The sequence below is a fragment of the Marmota marmota genome, unplaced genomic scaffold (genome assembly GCF_001458135.2).
Source record: "Marmota marmota marmota unplaced genomic scaffold, marMar, whole genome shotgun sequence".
Taxonomy (NCBI): Eukaryota; Metazoa; Chordata; class Mammalia; order Rodentia; family Sciuridae; genus Marmota; species Marmota marmota.
In genome coordinates, this window is record NW_025999990.1 from 33,979,075 (window position 1) to 33,998,507 (window position 19,433).

General features: G+C 34.4%; 1 protein-coding gene across 2 annotated transcripts in view; it reads right to left on the reverse strand.

Moving 5' to 3' along the window:
* Positions 1-19,136, reverse strand: part of Dsg1 (desmoglein 1) — a 37,950-nt gene extending 18,814 nt beyond the window's left edge. Inside the window, exons 1-9 of one of the 2 annotated variants that reach the window (XM_048806391.1) lie at positions 18,897-19,136; positions 18,152-18,287; positions 9,458-9,493; positions 8,932-9,063; positions 7,566-7,721; positions 5,647-5,791; positions 2,761-2,927; positions 939-1,073; positions 471-656 (exon numbers count right to left, since the gene is read on the reverse strand). In XM_048806391.1, the coding sequence (XP_048662348.1) occupies positions 471-656; positions 939-1,073; positions 2,761-2,927; positions 5,647-5,791; positions 7,566-7,721; positions 8,932-9,063; positions 9,458-9,493; positions 18,152-18,199 (1,005 nt within the window). In that variant the 5' untranslated portion in view covers positions 18,200-18,287; positions 18,897-19,136. Of the gene's footprint in view, positions 1-470; positions 657-938; positions 1,074-2,760; positions 2,928-5,646; positions 5,792-7,565; positions 7,722-8,931; positions 9,064-9,457; positions 9,494-18,151; positions 18,427-18,896 lie in introns of those variants that run through there. The other variant, XM_015482459.2, reaches the window with a different exon arrangement.
* Between the last annotated feature and the right edge of the window lie 297 nt (positions 19,137-19,433).

Here is a 19,433-nt window from a genome sequence, read left to right on the forward strand (position 1 = left end):
ATAATTTAATTTTAATTTTATAAAAATGCATGAGAGGAATAAACAAATTTTAATTTACATGGTGAATATTCTTGGCATACAATAATTGACTTAGAAGGTTGAGCATGGGCACATTTTTTGAGCCCGTTAAATCTGCATTTAAACATTCTGAAAAGATTAATATTAAATATTAATCATACTTTGTTGAAAGTGTAAAATAAGATTTTCCTTTAAAAATGCTTTCAATTCATATTATCTTTTGGGAGTACTGTATTGCTAAACATAACTTCAAGTTAAAGTTCAATGCCTGTTTTTCTGAAATACTGTAAGCAGAAAAATTTCATATTAAAAAAATTTAAATCATTTATAATTTTAAAGCACAGTAATTCTTATTCTTTCACTAACTCAAGTGTGTAAAATGTTATTGTCATTTTAAACAACATTTTGAAAAAGATCAAGAAAACAAAATAAATAGGATAATTGCACTATACCTTGACAACCTTTAGAATTCCTACATTGGTTCTTTCATTCATTTCTATTTCAAACCAATTTCCTTCATTTCCAGAGATAAAAAAAATTACTGCCATCCAGTTAGCTGTGTATTCTTCATCCAAATCAATTACTCTAATCTGGAGCAGGTCTGAATGTAGAGCGTTTTCTTCGATACGTACAGAGTACTAAAACAAGAAGTGGGGGGAAAAGCAAAAACACAAACTATGAGAGAAGAACTGTACTAGGCTTGTATTGATGTTTTAATATTATTCATTATTTAAAAATTGTGTTATAATTTTATTTTTCATTGTTTAAATCTATTTTTTCCTATTGTATAAACAAATACAAAAAGTGTGTCTACATTTCAATTATGTTATTACACATATATCTGTAAATATAATTGTGCAAAATTTAAAATATACTGATTTTAAATTATTAGATTAAAAATTGAAAGAACAAGTACTTACCGAAGACATCTCCATATATGGAATGTTATCGTTGACATCCAGGATTTTAATATTGCATTCACACTCTGCTGACATGCCGTCTGCCCCACCATCTCTGTCTGAGCCTCTCACAGCAAGAGAATACTGGCCATATTGCTAAAAGTACACATTACAAACAATATCACACTTGACATAGAGTCTTTACTCTGTTTTATGTAAAGTTTTTCTAAAAGATTGACTCAGCATTTACAGAAGTCTATGATAGAGAGAGGGATAACACAGACTGTTGAAAAATCCACCAGTCTCACATGAGCCAATATGGAAGTGGCCACTTATATTCTCAGCATTATTTAAAAGAAGTGACACTTTTTTAAAGATCTTGTGTCTTTTTAATCATAATAGGTCCAGAGATGGAAAAAGTTGATAAATGATGAAACAGACCAGAATGATCAAGAGGAGAAAGATCAGACCAATGTTTACCAAAGATTTAAGACACGAAAATTCCATACATCAGCCCTTGAATAGGTGAGAAAAATAAAGGGAGAGAAACAGTTTGTATTTTGGGGAGGTGAAAAGTTGTGGCACTGGAGTTACTGATGATGTATCTATACTTGGTCCTATGCAATGGTGTTTACATTTTTAAAAGTTGGTAAAAGCTACAAAGTTTTTTTTTTTTTAATTAAAAATTTGGGTGTAACTTTAAGGCATTCATTGTTAAAGACATCTTGATATCTCTTTATGATATCTTCTTAATGTCTGACACTCCTTTCTTAAAGCTCTTTACCATTATAGCTATTTTGATATTAAAGGATTCTCACTGGGATGCTTCAGAAAGTTTGAAGAGCTAAATAATCAATTTCTATTACTGATCATTTTCAAATGTGTAAAAAAGGAGATTTTGGTAACCTAGAAACTGATAGCATTTTTTAAAAATCTGAAAATAATCTAATTTATCCTAAACTTAAGAGTCATTAGTAGGGAGATTGTCATTTTGAAATAGCTATAATAATTAAAATTAAATTTAATTATGCTTCAATTAGAAGATAAAACATCCTCATTTGTATCCCTAATGCATATGCAGATTTGATACATTCTATTTAAAGACTGTATTTCTTAAAAAATAAAAAAATAGGTATTTTAAAATTAAAACATTGCACCACATGATACAATGTAAGTCATGCAAGGGTGATTCTACTCTGTTAACAATTACGAGTCATTATTTGTAAATCAATGATTGGTTTGGGTGTTATTTAATTCCTATCTGTTATTTTGACCCTGTGATCCAGTTCTGAAAGTAAACCAGTAGGTGGGCTGCCAGTAGATGTTACATGGAAGGAAAAAAGAAAGAGATGGAGGGAGGAAGGTCGGGTGGGGTGGGGGATTAGAGTACTGCTTCCAAAGAATTCAAATTGTGCTAGGTTAAAGAAACAAGCTGGCTTCTTTGTCTCAATATTATATTCTTGGAGCCTCTACCATGATCATATGCATTGTGACTCACCAACATGGGACCAACAGCAAGTTTCTTATGCTTATTTCATTAAAGAGCACACCTTTTATTTTTTAATGGCGCTTTTATCTCTACGCAAATTTTATGTCCGTTTACAATACATTTTTCTTAAATTAAGGCAAATCCTAATCAATTGATGAAATGAAAGATGTTGGAATAAAATGTCATTGAATAATCCATACTTTTTTCAATTTACATATTTTCTTGTTACCATTATGAGAGATGATTATATAACTAATAACTTCAAAACATTGTTTTCTTTCTCTCTCTCTTAAGTATTCTTGTTTTTAGAATCAGTTCCTTTGACTAAACACCCATTTGAGGAAAAAGAATTACCTCTCTGTCTAGAAAATTGTTCATTGTTCGAATTTCTCCAGTGTATCTGTTGATGATAAACATCGGTGAATCAGAAGGTTCCTGTCTTATGATCTTGAAGGCTATTTTTGAGTTCAAATTGTTTGGTTCATCTGCATCAGTAGCATTGAGTCTCATCACCAGTGTATCTAGAAATGAAGGAAAATAGATTGCAAAGAGACAATTTACATTTTTGCTACCGTATAGTATGTTACCTACCCAACAGTGTGTTAGTTGTTCCATATAATCTTAGTATCTTCCCTTTCTACTGCTTCAACACAACAATACCTTAGCGCCTTTCTTTGCCCTTGTCTTAATAAGAGATCACATTTTACTAGAAGCTCAGAGATTCCTGAAGCTAGCAAACAAAGGAAGTGTGTTATTCTGGATTTCCATTTCTTATTTTAGTACAACTTCTTCTTCTTTAGGATGTTTTGTTTAGGTGAAACAAAATGATATTAAGACCCAATCAACTTTTTCCTGACTTTCACACTTTGCAACTAAATCATCTGGTCCTAAGTTTCCACAGCTGTAAATAGAGATGATGGTAATATATTTTTGTTGAGATCAGACAAGATTTAAATAGCTAATGAAGTTCCTATTGGATATTCACTTTTATTAAATATATATTATTATTGTTTGGGGCTGTTCTCAGTTAAGTGCTGAATAACTAGTAGATTTAAAGAAATGTTCATTTAACTCCATGTAGTCCTGTCCTGTCTCTTATCTTTTCCATTGATATTAGGAGTGTTTTTTTGGGGGGATGGGGGTATACCAGGGATTGAAATCAGGGACACTCAACCACAGAGCCACATCCCTAGCCCTATTTTGTATTTTATTTAGAGACAGGGTCTCACTGAGTTGCTTCGGGCCTTGCTAAATTGCTGGGGCTGGCTTTGAACTCGCTCTTTATCCTCTTGCCTCAGCCTCCTGAGCCGCTGAGATTACAGATATGCGCCACTGCACCGGGCCTTATGAGTGGTTTTTTTTTTTTTTTTTTTTTTTTAAAGCTTTTAAATTTATTGAGACTTATTTTATGGCCCAACATTATGGCTTCTAATGGTAGAAGTACAAAAATTTCTATCATACTTTTCTGGGGTATGGTGTCCTAGAATACCTAGAAGTATTAATCAGGCCAAGATATATGACAGTGTTATTAAAATCTATGTTTCTACAGGTTTTTTTCCTTATTTGCGTGCTTTCTGTCTATCTAGTAATTCTTTCAAATCACCTAAAATGGGTATAATATAATGGCAGAATTGTCTGTTTCTTCCAATATATTAAGGATCTGTGTTAAGGTGCATACAAATTTAGTTTTTAAGTCTTCCTGAATAATTAATTATTTTATCATTATAAAACATCCTCTTTGTGTTTCAGTACTGGGGATTGAGCCCAGGGTCTCACACATGCTAGGCAAGCTCTCTACCACTAAGCTGCATCCCCAGGCCCAAATCTTCTTCTTATATCTAGTTACACTATTTATTTCTAGTTACATTGTCTTGATGGCTTTTATCTGATATTAATACAGACCCTCTGGCCTAAGTATGCACAGTGTTGTATGGTTATTTATCTTTCTAACCATTTATTCAACCTACCTGTGTATTTATTTTGAAGGACACCTCTTGTAGACAGTATATAGCTGAATCTTTTCACTCATTTTGAAAATCTCTCTTATGAGTGGTTTTAATGAAAGGTGCTATAGACTATGAAAAGCTGCAAGTATTCATTTATAATCTAGAATTCTTTTCTACCTTCCAAACTGTTTCAAAAAAGTTTTTCTACAAGTAAAGCAGGGCATTTCTTCCCATCTCTCTCCCTTCTTTTCTTTCTCCCTTTCTTCATTTTAGCATAGTTTAAAAAATGTTTAGCATAGTTTAAAAAATGTAGGTAATTAACTAATTATATGTATATAATGTGATATCCAGTGCAACTATTGAAATAAGTGAAGAAATCAGGAAAGATGGCCTGATATGGAAATATGTTCAAAATATATCTAAATAAAATTGCATGGATTAGTATGTATAAGGTTACTACTTATGTCCAAAAGCATGTTTATTTATGTTTATATAATTACAAAACATGTACCTAGTACAGATGTTACAGTTGCCTCCAAAGAATGATACTAGGGAGAAGAAAAAATAGATTCCCATTTCCATTTTAAATTTATTTGAATTTTAAAAATTCAAAGTATAGATATAGTATTTAAATGAATAAAAGTAGAATGTGAGGACTTATAGAATTTATAAGAAGTTATACTATTTAAAGATTAAAAGTTCCTATGTAAATTGAAGTTTTGACTTCAAAGGAACAACCTTATCTGTTCATGTGTTTAGGCCACCCTTTAATGGCATGATAAACAGCTAACATACTTAGGTACCTTATGTATTTGGCAGCTAAACACTGCCCTAAACAATGATCCACAAAGAGACAATGGCTCCTTGAGACTGTCAAAGTCCTTCAGGTAAGTGCTCTAACTTAAATATCTAACTTAAAAAGAAACATGATGATCAGAGGGGTGAGACTGCCCTTCAACACAGCCAGGTTGGGAGACTAAATGTTCATCCCTATGCCCCTGCCACCACTTTGGAAAATGTTCTTGGAATTTGTTAGGAATCTTCTACTGAGCCAGTGTATGAGTCACATAAATAACTCCTCCTCATTGCCTTGGAGCTGCTTCTTGTAGATGATAGACTGGAGCTACTTCTGTAGTTGAAGGGAAAGCCTTTCTGTTCAGAATGCTTTTCTATGGGCTGTCTCTAAAATCCGCCATGTTTACCTTGATGCAGTTTAGTCTGTAGTTGCCTGGAAGTAAAGAGTGATCTGGAAGCCAATATGTTCTTGTTTACTTTAATAAAGTAGACTACTTACTTGCATTAGAATTTTCTTCTATTTGTCCTACAAATGTAGACATGGAAAACACTGGAGGATTGTCATTTATATCCAAAACCCTGACTCTAAGCTCAAGAGGTCTCTCCAAATCTTGGCCCATTGAATTGAGAGCTCGGCAATAGATCTAGGAGAGAGAAAAGAAGAATAATTATATGGTGAAAGACATACGTATTAAGTTCTGACTTTTTTCGGGGGGCTTGATACTAGGTACTGTCGGAAATTAAAAGATAAGACATATTATTACCATCATTTTATACTAGATATAGGCACACTTATATAATCAACAGAGAAGGTGAACATGAACACAAAATAATAATTAAGAGAAGGCAATATGATAAGATATATAAAGGAAGAACAAAAATACTATGACTTTGTAGAAGAATGTGATGATTGAGGTAGATCTTGGAAGAGAGTTTCAACAGATGGAGCTGGGAATTGGCAAGTGTTCCAAACAAAGAGATTCTTAGAAAGGAAGAAAAGTAGTGATGCGAATGCTGTGTTTAAAATTAGGAACAGGAGCGATTGGGAGTGGGGTTGATCACATGGTAAAGGAGTCACATGGGAACTTTGAAGAAATGTATAGTAGGCCTTTTTTCAGCAATAAGAAAATAGTTTTTTTCTGAACCATATATGAATGACTATGGCCCAAGAACATGGATTAAAGTCTCCCTGAATGACATGTTCTGAAATGTAGCATTCTAAAGTTAGGAGCCACTGTGGGGATGTTTGCATTATTATTATCTGCAATGTGCATAATTCTGATATTTACTATTTCATATATGTGATACATTTTGTATAAATGGGGATTGTGTGTCAAGAAAAACTGATACATTAGTTGGCTGATTTGGAGTTTGTGGGGATACACTGTGGAAGAAAAGGCAGGAATGCAGTTTTGGAATTGAAGGCAGATATGGAATTAGAGTAGTCATAGGACTAAGCCATGAGTGAGATCAGCAAGTGCAGATTGCTATTTGAAGGCCTTTTTTGGATATGAATTGCTGATATTTTAAGAGATGAGATTACAAAATCAAAGAAGAGTTTATTTAAATTTTTTTTTACTGTAAGTATTAATAGGTGTTGACTATAATGATAGATATAAATGGAAGCAGCCAATGGGACAAGCAAAAGATAAATGAAAAAAAAAGTTGATGGAATAAGGCTCTTGAAGAAAGAGGCAATTATGGAACAATGGGAATATCTTGGCTTAGGCGTGGGGAAAAGCAGAGACTTGACTCTGCTTTTGGATTTAATGAAGAACTTTTCTGATCTGGAGGAGAGAGAATTAATTGTGGGAATTTGTGTTGGGTGGCCCCAGCCTTTTTAAGCTGGTCTCAGAGTCAACTGCTTAGGGGGAAATGAAGTTGAAGGTTTGAAGAGAGAGGTGCTGAAGCTCACGACAGCTCCTGCAAGAAATGGAGGGCAATCCAGGTAAGGATGAAAGAATTTCCAAGGCTCATTTAGAGCTCAGGTGCATTTGAGCAAGGTGAATTCATAATCAAATTGTAACACATTTGATTATAAATTCATATTTAATATTAATAAATTAATAGTATCAGAACAGAATCCTTCAGTAGTGGCATTGGAATGGAAAAGAACCAACATTTTCAACTGAATTATTTTAAAAAGGAGTAAAAGTTAGATATTTGTTCCTTCAAATAAATATTCTAGTTTGCCACAGGGGCTGAGTAGACACTGGTATTTTTGCTAACGCTTAAGTGAATTCCTTTCTCTCTTAATTTCTCTGTATTTATTGGATATTGAGACTCTTGATATCAAGTCAAGCATCGATCTGAGTTTGAAAATTTCCATGAACAATTTAGGCCTGAACATACACACACACACACACACACACACACACACACACACACACACACATTCATTAGATAAAACCCACTTACAATGAAATAAGGAGTGACCTCTCGATCGACTATGGATGTTATATTAATTTCACCAGTTTTTTGGTTAATAATGAAGATTCCATAAGGTGGTTGATCAATTCCTACTCCAGAGATGCGGTATGTAACTTGCTGGTTGGCAGCACAATCTGAATGAATCTGCACAAAGAACACAAGTGAAAATATTACAGGGAGCAAGTAAAGGGTTCTATATTGGATATGTGACAGCTATCTTTCTTGAGAATTGTTGAATGTGTGGTCCCTGTCATCATTTGGGAAATGTTGAAAACATAGAGTTATTTTCCTTGAGTTAAGTGTAATACTTAACTTTATTTTCAATAATAATGGTAGTATTTTTAATGGTAACCAACAATCAGTAAAACAAATTCAATTTCTATTTCTACTAAGACCAAAAAGGTAAAAATATCACCCCAATAAATCTAAATCTCTGCACTTGTCATTCATTCAACATAATTGAATTCATAATTTGAATTTGTGTCATTTTCAAGCTTTGTGAGCTCTGGATCTGAAGGAGAGAGCTTCTTGTTCTGTCAGGAGTTCATGGTGTTTTCATTGCATAACTTTGATGGTCAGTATTCAAAAACTAAAAAAAAAAATGTAAGGTTTAAAAAGAAAGTTTTAAGTGCATTTTTGTAGGTATCAAGTTACTTAGAGATTTTAATTCTGAAATTGTAGAGGATGCATTAGCAGATAAAGAAGGAGGTTGCTCAAATAAATGTTTTTAGAAATCAGAACTCTTTCTTTGAAATAAAGCATTGTATGCCAGCAAACAAATCATACAGGAAGTCTGTGTATATCTGTGTGAATGGGTGTGCATATTTGTGTGTATCTGTGCATGAACCTATATATCTGTGTGTGTGAATCTGTGTGTGCAGACACATTTCTGATTGTGGTTGTGTATGTGTGTGCAGAGAGGAAGATGAAGGAAAATCAAAGAAAAAATATAGCACAAAAGAGGCACCTGTGGATGCTCCTAAATAAGCACAAAATTAGGAATTCAATTCTGATAGATTATGAAGCAGAAAAAGCACATGCTGAAGTGGTTCCTGTGAGTGTGACAAACACTAAATTCTTCAAATCACAGTATTTTTTTTTCCCATTTAGACTCCTGGGTGGCACATATGTTAATTTTGCCAGCGAGGTGAGTCAAGTCTTAATTGTTCATTTAAGTACTCAAATTTCTTAATCTATCCTTTTAGGAACTTCGGTTTTCACAATTTGAATGATTCTAGTTCTCTGTCATACTTCTCAATGAGATTGCTCGCCACACATTCAAAAGACAACTTCTTTTGAAACCTGAACACCATCCATTTTGATTTTCAGCTTTGGTTTCGGGGCTGACAGTTACCTTAGCAATTGGGTTTCTCTTGGAGTTGTCTTCACCTTCACGGCAGGCTGCAGCAAACTTGATCCATTCACGTTTTTGCCTTCTGATCGAATTCCACTTGATGGTGCCATTTTTAGTATTATAATCTCTAACCTTGAATAGGGAGGACAAAGTAATAGTATCCATTATTTATAGTTCATATTTCACTGGAGGTTTTGGAGGAGGGGGAAATTATAATGTTAAAAAGAAAGGATGTTTAATTGGGGAAGCTGGTAATTTTGGTAGTCTATTAACTTCAGCATTACATTAACTTAATTTATTTTTATTTTGAGACAGAGCCTTACTAAGTTACTGAGGCTGACCTGAACCCATGATCCTCCTGCTTTAGCTTCCAGAGTCTATGGGATTATAGGCATGTACTACCACACCTGGTTTAGATTAACTTTACATATTAGAATGAATCTTCTATGGAAAAAATTCTGTTACAAATATTTTTATTTTCTTTTTTAATCAAAAATAATTTTTCAATGGATTTGAGGGAAATTACCTGGATTCGAAATTCACTGTTAACTTCCACTACCACCTATAAAAAAAAAGATAATGACAATAATCAATTTTTAATTGAATGTTGTAAAATTCATGTTATCCCATCATTTAAAAAATCAAACAATAGTCTTGTGAGTTATTAGAATTATTCATCAGTCTGAATAGCTGATGGATCTGGTTTGGCTCTGGGGTCTGGTAAGAACCTAAGAATTCTTCCTGTTTTTACTTTTCACTTTGCTTTTCTTTTTATTACTTTTTAAAAATCTGTTTTTCATTCTAAGCTATGTAGATACTCCCAATCACATTTTTGAAGCAAGATCCCATGAGAAACAAGGGTTGGAAAATCAGTTTTCTTAATAAATCCTGTTCCTGAAGAGCTAGAAGTATTCTGATATTTTGCCACTTCATAGTCAATGGTAAGTCCGGTACTAGAACTTGGGGCTATGGTTGCAACATTTGACATGCTACAAATGGAAATAGAAAAACAAAATTGTTCAAAGTAAAGGAGGGAAAACTTCATAGTAATTCTTCCTTTATATTCCAGTTCTAGATGGAAGATTTTCTAGTTTTTTTTTTTTTGAAATTTTAAGAAGACAACTCTCCTGCCTGCTTTGAAAAATAAAAATAAAAATTTTGAAATAAAAGCAAATAATTTCCTATATGTAAAATGAGTTCATATTTGATGTTTTATTGTTAACATTAAAACTGAAATAGATTCTATAAATGAAATCTTCTACAGCAAGGAGAGGAAAATACAGGAGTGTATAAAAATTGCTACAGATGAAGCATTCATTAATCTTTTCTTTTGCAATTTCTCTGGTCAAACAAGTGTGCTGGCCAGATTTCTGCCTAGTTTAAGCTCTGGCCATGATCTTTACATGTGATCAGTAGTGAAACATCAATATAATTTAACTTATTTTTTCCCCTAAAATCCACAAGTGTTTTGTAAAATATAAGACATACACACTTCAATTCTGACATGTCCATATGTTTGTTTAAATATTGTTTAAACATGGTTTTGATGGCTAGTTTGCATTTATTAGGTTTTAGATTGCACTTGGAATTAATTAAAGATGGTGTACTTCCTTAATAAGACATATTCAACATCTAATTGAGTTTTTTCCAGAATTGCAAAGAACGAAAATTGTTCACAATCAGACATTATCTGCATCAGTGATATAAGAAAATTACCGGTTGCATTTTTAAAATAATAATAATAGTAATTTTTAAGTATGGTAAAATTCTTTTGATAGTTTGTTTTTAACTTCACTCTTAAAGAAAATGTAAAATGCCAGTCTCCAAGTACCAATTTTTAAAAATTGTCATGATTGATAATTCAAGAAAACATGTATTTATAGTTAATATGAGTAGTGTGAAAAGAGAATTATTTACCCATGGTGTAGTATTAATCATAATTATCACTGTTATGATGAACTGAATGATAACTAAGTACTAGAATCTATGCATTTTATCTTTTTGGGAGGGGCTCCACATCAAAGCTAATGGAGAGCATTTTAAAAATTTATTTTGTTTTATTTTTATTGTTGCATTATAATTATTTATAATAGTGGGATTCATTATGCCATATTTGTATATATCATAACATAATTTGATCAATCTAGTTCCCCAGGACCTTCTCTTTCCCTTCTGTTCTCCCTCCAGTGATTCGCTAGCTATGTACTTAATCTTTGCAGTAAGTCCGTTTGTAGTCACTATCCGTATTATCTTCATTTAATGGATGAGGAAATTGGGGCGTGGCTATTAACTTATGGCTACATATGACCCAATAAATCTCAGCTTAAACTTGTGCTTGGGGGTTTTACAATAAATGATATGTTCCCTCAAAACGTATTATACAGAACTGACATAACACCTTAGAGAACTCAAAAACTGTCTGATAATTTAATATATTATCCTTGCATGGATGAGAAACAGGTTTTGATTGTTTTGTGGTGCCAGGGATTGAATCCAAGGGCTCTTAAGCACTGAGCCACATCCCCAACCCTTTTTAAGACAGGGTCTCAATAGGTTGCATATAGCCTCCATAAATTATTGAGGCTAGCTTCGAACCTGTGATCCTCCTGCCTCAGCCTCCTGAGCTGCTGGAATTACAGGCTGTGCCATCTTGTAATAACAATGACAACAGTAGTAAAAGGGAAAAAAGGAAAGTCAAAGGCCTAAATGTTTTGCACATGTAGCTGAGATGTTATCTGTAAAGTCTGTCTTGAGTACAAAACTGAAAAGATGCTTGTGCAAATGCACTCTCACTACCTGTAGAGGTGAAGTACTTCTCCCTTTTTGCTGTTTGTGGAACGGGGATGTGGGATACCTTATTTGTCAGTTTGGAAGTCCTTTGTTCATAGTTACAGAGCTGTGTAGACATCTGTTATCTGTTTTTGCATTTCTCTTCCTGTGGTGAGGTGTCCTGTCTGCTGTTTGTTTTGGATCAATGTCCCAGATGACTAAGAGACTTTTCCCACTTTATGAAGCTGGGTCATTCTTTTTCCCACGAGAGGCAACTTAGGCAGGAGACCAAGCAGGTTTCACCATTGTGTCAGACTCACAATTGGATGGGTAATTAAAAAACTGCCAAGTCTGCTTAAAAATGTGGTGGGTTGACCTAAGCTTATTTTCTTTTGCTCAGAGTCTAGAATAAGCTCAGATACAATGTCACTCTTGGACTTTCAAAGGCAAAATAGTGACAAAAAAAAAAAAAAATCACTGGGAGAGTCAGAAAAGCTTCTAAATCCTCTGGGCTTTAGTTTCATTTGTAAAAGAGGAAGACCAACTTACATACCTTTCCAGTTCTAACATCATCTCCCTTTGTTCATTAGGAAGGTAAGTATTTTGATCATGGGAAAGACATGATAAAAATTGTGAGCTTAAAAGATGACTCAGACAACAGTTGGTAGAAGTGATGGGAAGAGGCAGCAATTACAGTTGAGAGCCTCCAATATCAAGTTCGGCTAGAGGAAAGGAGAAGCTAAACCTGAGCAGAGGTAGTAGGAATTGACAGGGAAATATCAACGCAGGGAGATATTAGAATTGACAGAGCTTAAGAGATGGGGGAATCAAGAGAGGGAAGAATCTCAGATGATGGTGATTTTAAAAAATGAGCCTGAAATCAAGGAAGTAGCAGATCGTATAGAAAACACTGAGATGAAGAGAAACGCCCAGGTAAAGATACTTAACCATTTGTAATACGCATCCTCGCTTTGATCAAAAGCTCAGCCTGGATACCTAGATTTGAAGTTCCTGTGCTCAGGCAGGATAGTTGAAATCATGGGAGAAGTTGCAATTCTTAAAGTAAAGGGTACAGAAAAGAAGTTGTCTGTGGCTGAGATGGGAGCAGGGAATTCCAACATTTATATAACTGGAAATAAGTATAACAAACAAAAAACAAAGAAGCAGAGAAGGAGTGGCCATATTAACAGGAGGAAAATATAATGCATTTTAACAGATCACAAGGGAAGGGGAAATTGAGACAGATGGTGTGTAAATAGGCATCTGATGATATTTTAAAAGGGTGAAAATGTGAATCCTGAAGACCTGAGATTTTCGGTAATCTTAGAGAGAACACTTTCATCTAGATGGAACACTTTCATCTAGATGGAACAAGCATTTGCTGGGTTGAAAAAGATTAAGGAATAAAGAGGAGGGGAGGAAGACACAAAGAGGGCTGCTCTTCCAAGAAATTTGTTGATAAAAGGAAACAAAGCTAAAACTAAAGGATTAGATACAGGAATCCAGAAAATTTTGGTGGAAAAGGGAGATCTCTGGATTTTTGAAGTTGAGGAAGGAGACAAGGAAATCTTGACTTAAAATAAAAGAGATTCTAACAGAAGATGCTTAATAAAGTTGTTAGGATGGAGGGAGGAGGACGAAATAGGCAGAAAAAGAAAGGACTTCAGAGACAGAGGACAGAGAGGAGAAGGAGGATGGAGACAAGAATTGATTAGGCCAAGTAGGCTGAAGGACATTGCTCTGATCTTGTCCCTGGAGTAAGGTTGAGGTTGTTTTCTGACAATTAGGGGAGTAGCATGGGTGGAAATAATTCTGGAACCATGTTAGAGAGCCTGTGATGGAAGTTAACGCAGTGAGGAATATGGGGCGACCCCTAAGAGTCTCTTTCTTGTCCCCTGGTTACAGGCACAGGGATGGTCAATCTGTGCCTCGATTGCCTCATCTGTATGTGAGAACTGAAGCCTCTCGTATTCTAAAATTAATTAATGAATGGATTAATCCATCTAAAGTACATCTTCGGTGAGTTCCCCTGTTCATCTTTGTTTTAGGAGCCAATCTATTCATTTATTTATTTTGAAAAAGCCACAGGATGCAAAATTGCATGGTAATTTTAATGATTCCTTAATTGCAGTTAGTTGTAGCATTTTTTTTTAAATTGAAGTGTATATTTTTTATACAATAAAAAATAGACCTGAGAAAGTAATTTTATAAGGAAATTCTCTTGCATGTAATGATTTTGAGCATCAACGTGTTAAGCATCAAATCTTAATGCATTTAACGGCTATGTATGTCACAAGGATGAATTTAAAGCAAAGGTAAAATATCATTTACTTATTTTTAAAAACCTCCCCTTTGTATTTCTTCTTTTTACTACTCCAGCAAAGGATATCAATCTGAGGTTGATAATCCCTCAGTTGATTTCTCACATTTTTTTATTAGTTTGTGCATTTCTTTGACAAACATGTATTGAATGTGTATTCTATGGATCCACGGCTACTTTAAGACTTAAGAAGGGCCTAAATCCTAAAAATATTATGGTAAGCCTTAGAAAAAAATGTCAAGAAAATGCAATACTATGTCATAAAAATTTTAGGAAAATCCAAAGTGATTATTTCCAAGTTTAATACCTTGATATTTTTGGGAGGGTATGTTTGAGGAAAGAAAAACAAAACTATCCAAAAATCCCTCTGCTCAGTGTGATTAGATACCTGTTGAGCAATCTTGCACAGGTTCAAGGCATTATGAGGAACACAAAGCTGAACCAGGCACAGAACCTGCCTTCAAATAACTTATAGTCAAGTAGACTCCTACTAAACAACAGGCAGCTCTGAATTTGTGGAGATGGGATTTCTCATCAGAGCATTGTTCTCTTAGACCAATTAAGAGTATGGATCAGCTGCCAATGGCATTATAAAAAATTTCAACCTGTCTAAGTCCATTAAAGAATTTGCATGCCAAGCATAACCAGCAGGGGTGGCATGATCCAGCACTCTGTGAGGGCGTTCCCTCAATTGATGGCTGAGCATCATGAAACTGCAATGCCAGGCAGAGCAGGCTTCCAGCTTACACAGTAGACAGTGCCTATTAGGACACAAGGATACTCAGCAACAGTGTCCTTGATAAAAGCAGAGTGAAGAGCTATCAGAGGTGAAGTGTTCTGGATGTAGACAAAAATGTCATTTTTTAAGAGTCACGAGACTCTTAAAAAATGTCATTTTTTAAGAGTCACGAGACTCTTCAAATATGTGAATTTTGACCCTCAGGGTCAAGTCTTCAGATTGATAAATTTGCATTCCTAGTGCTTTAGGTTTTCCTATTACTTAAAACCTTAGGATGGCAGAATGCTTTTACTCTGAAGCAATTCTCACTAATTGAGTGGTGATACATTGGCATTCCTGTTTATGCAAAGGTGAAAGAAGATGCTAATCCTGAAACTGCATTGAAATAGTAATTCTTATTCACTAGCACTGTATCAATGGAAATGATTACGATTAAATACAATTTGTGAGTTTCACTGAATAGATGAACAGATCTACTGCTTCCATTTTCTATAAAATATTTTACTGAAATACTGATCTCTATAATGTATGTAACTATAATATGTGCACAAGAAAGCAGAGTTCTCTCTTCTCTTTGGCTGGTCTGCTCGGTCTGTACTAGTTTTTTAGCCCTCTCCTGCTTTATATGACACTGAACACAGTTAAGGGAACTTAGGATGTTTGATTCAAATCCATTGATGAATCAGATAATAAAATGAATATAATTTTCAGTGTATTTTAGTCTGAGTGCAATCATGTAGATCTTTTTCCTTTCTTCCTTTCTATTTTTTTTTTTAATTTTGAGTACTTTTTGAGACAGGGTCTTGCTAAGTTGCTCAGGCTGACCTCAAACTTGTTATCTTCCTGCCTCAGCCTACTAAATCCCTCAGATTACAAGCATTCACCACCACATCTGGCCAGATGTCTTATATTTGGTGCGTAGGTAACATTGTTCTATTGCCAAAAGAGCATGCATTCTAACTGTTTCCTCCACTCTAAATGCTAATTTTATGGAGGAAGGAGAGGTGAAAGAGAAGGAGAAGGAGAAGAAAAAATCAATGTGAAACAGTTAATGTTTTTGGCTTTCAGTGTTAAAGCATATGTGGGCTATTATCTGTCCAGAAGACTTGTCTGAGTACTGGAACAATCTTGAAATAACCTTGACTACTTTAAGAGTAGCTCCTGTGCTTTACTCTCTCTGGCCCAACTCAAAGATTGAACAAGGTCTAAAACTTTCACATATGTCGAGCCGACTATACGACATGCAGTGAACAGACAGTTACCCAGCTCTCAAATGGCTTTGCATTATGGACACTAACAGTTTAAATATCTTAAATATCTTCACAATTGTTCAAGTATGTTGTTACATGGATTTTTATTTATGAATTTGAGCAGAAAAAAATATAAAGCCTTTATGTAGTTTTTTTTTCTTTCTTTCTTTTTTTTTTTTTTGGTATAGGCAAACATTTGTAGTGAGACTAGAGAAAGGAAATCAAAAGAGTTTGCTATAGTGGTGATTGTCTTTAGGGAAGAAGTATTTTAAAGTAAAAGACAGATTAGAGATTCCAAAGGACATTTACCAAACCCATCTGGTAAACTCAGCAGTAAAAATAAATTATGACCTTCAAAGCCTTAGAAAGTGAAATGTTTTACAAAAAGTGTTATGATGACAATATGAAAAATAAGATATTTAAGGTCATTACAATATAAGTTTCTCAAGAAATATTTTTCAGAAGACATGAGAAACTTGTGAATGATTCCAAAATGAAATATGGCCAAATGTTCCTCATTCCTCCAAAATCAATCTGCAAAAATCAAAGTTATCCAAGCTCAGAAATTAAAGCACAAATGACCAGAAACCTCTCTCCAAAGAAAGCTCATTGAGAATACATGATTTTTATAAAATGATATGTTTTATTGAAGAATGATTAATTAGGACATAGCTGCTTAAAGGAATTTATAGAATGAAAATTAATTAGAAATAATTATATAGATCAAGAAGCAGGCAGATCTCATAGACAGTGAAAGTACATAAACTTTTGAAAACTCTAATCATTTAAAATTATACAATAAACTTTAATCAGTCAAATTTACATGAAAAGAATTTGTGTGAAACTAAAAATAAAAGTATTTGATTATTTGGCAATGCACAAATATTCCTAAGGTCAAATGACAGAGTGGTAATGCTTATTGATCATGGCCATACCTCAAGTTATGATATCAACTGAAACTGACAATCCATTGACAAGTCTATGGCATAGGAGTAGTGATGTTTGAAGTGCAGCTTGAAAAACTAAAGCTATCAGTTTACTGATGCTCATTGGTAACTTAATGTACTGTTATGACCTCTTTTCATTAATAAGTGGAATTTAAACTAACCAGCATACTTTGCATCTAAGATCTACCTTGTTATTACACAAACCCAACATTCCAGTTCAAAAATTAGGCAAGTAGAAACAAATATGAACCACATCCTGCCAAAGCTGGAAGGTGATTTACCTGGCACTTGCCTTATGGGATTCCATGAGTGTTACGGTGAGACAGACTATGACTTTAAAATTGTTGCACAAAATGAAATTTCTTTTTTGATATAAGGTATTGGTGTTGTATTTAAAATTTATCATCTCTAAAGAGAAAACTAATAACAGGTAAGGGGGCAATGATAAACCATTTCCTGACATCATTGACCATCAAATGTACAACTTTTATATCAGTCATTACTAACTTTTCAGTAGTAAGAATAAGCATAGTGATAATTATACTTACCCCTTAATTATAGCCATGCCTTTGCCTACTGTGTTATTTACAAATCTCCTAAACTGACAGTTTTTTTTTAAGATTAAAAAGTTTTAAATCAAATCATAATAAGTAGCATGGGCTTCTGGTATTCATAGTGTGGATCCTGAGGATAAATTGGTCCATGAACTAGTGAGGCCCATCACAGACTGACTGCTATAATTTAAATTTATATGGACCTTATATTTTTAAATTTAAAAATTACAGTGACTCTGCCACCAAAGATACCAAAAGAATAAAAAAAATGTTTAGGTTGCAAGTCAGGACCCACCTGCAATACTTAATATAAAAGCCCACCTGCCAATGAGAATTTGTACAGTGACCCAAGGAGTGATAAGAATTTCCCAAGTTCAGTATTTTCCCAGCATGTCTTAGCAATGACTTCCATGTCAGTGATATGATATGATGAATGGACACTGAGGCATTAATGTGATCTGGAGTCTTCAATTAAATAGAGAAACCCTATTTAAAAATCGAGTTCATAAAATCACCTGGTCATTAACATAAACTTTTAATGGGTTTAGGTTAGAAGCGCCACCAAATAACATTTTCTAAAAAGTTCTCACTTGCTTGCGATGAGGATGAAGATGAGGATATTTTTTGTAGATTCCACTTACCAGGAAAATGAATAGTACTGCAGCTGTTCGGAAGGAATTCCAGTCCATTGCCGCTGCTGGGATCTCTTACATCCAACACCTAGGGAGTTTTGTTTGTTCTTCTCTGTTCTTTTTCTTTCTCCCACTCAGCTGGTGTCTGATTAAAATAATTTCTCAGTAGATGTTCGTACATGCAGGCTTTGAGGTGTTTCTGCCTTCCTCTGGGAGAAGGACTGCAGGTACGTATAACCAGTCTGGATCCCCACCCTAAAAACTTGGGCTGGTCTCACTGAAATGCTTGACAAGATCATCATTGCTCCCAGGTAAAAGCTTAGGGACACACCCTTCTTCCAGCTGAAAAGCAACCCTCTCTGGGGAGAGGAATATTCACTTCTCTCCTGAAAGTTTTCAGTGATAGGCACTTAAAGTGACCAAAAATAAGGAGGGTTGTGCAATTGATAGGGGCTTCCAGTCTTAGCCTTTATTTACAAGTTTTTTAGCTTCTCCCTGTATTAAAAAGGCAGATACAGTTTGGCTGTTCATATTTTTCAGAGAATTATCCAGCCCATGTTCAGAGCCAAACCCTCAGGTCAGGGTAGAAAATGATAAGCTTTCCATTTTAGTAGATGTTAGAGAAGATAGTTTATTTTCTAAGTTTTTAAGAGACAGAAAATTTGCCTGTGTTTAGTATAAAGTGTTTTTTTTTAAATCATTAATCCAAATAAGCAAAACTATGGTACTTAACAATTATTATTATGGTACTTACAATTATTAGGTCCTCTACATAAGTTACAAATCCCTGTAAGTGACCAGTCGAAGTCCAGGTAAGCCTTCATTTTCTCCCTAAATGAATATTTTTCTTTCACCAAGTAATTTTCTTCCTTTCAGATTCTGTTCTTTTTCAAAAGCAGTGACACAAAATTTAAAATGTCAATAATCTAGGTTCAAAGTAAACAAAAAAACTGCCAATTAAAATCCTATCGATAATTTTTTAAAGGAAGTTTCAGCGCCTGAAATGCTAATGGAAACACAGAAAGCTGTTCTTCAGGTGAGGTGGGTTAAAAGTCAGCAATGATTCCCAAGCACAGAGCCAAGAAGCCACAGAGTGAGCCAATTAGAACATAAGGATATGGCTGCCCACACATGCAGGTGGAAAACTGAATGCGGTCCTGAGGGTTTTGAAAATAAATAGTGACCCTTGCAGGGCTCCACTGGAACATATTGGTGTGATATGAACTTGTTAATTGACAATGTCCAGTAGCAGGAAGTCTTATAGATGCCGGACCCCTTCAGAGTTTGAAAT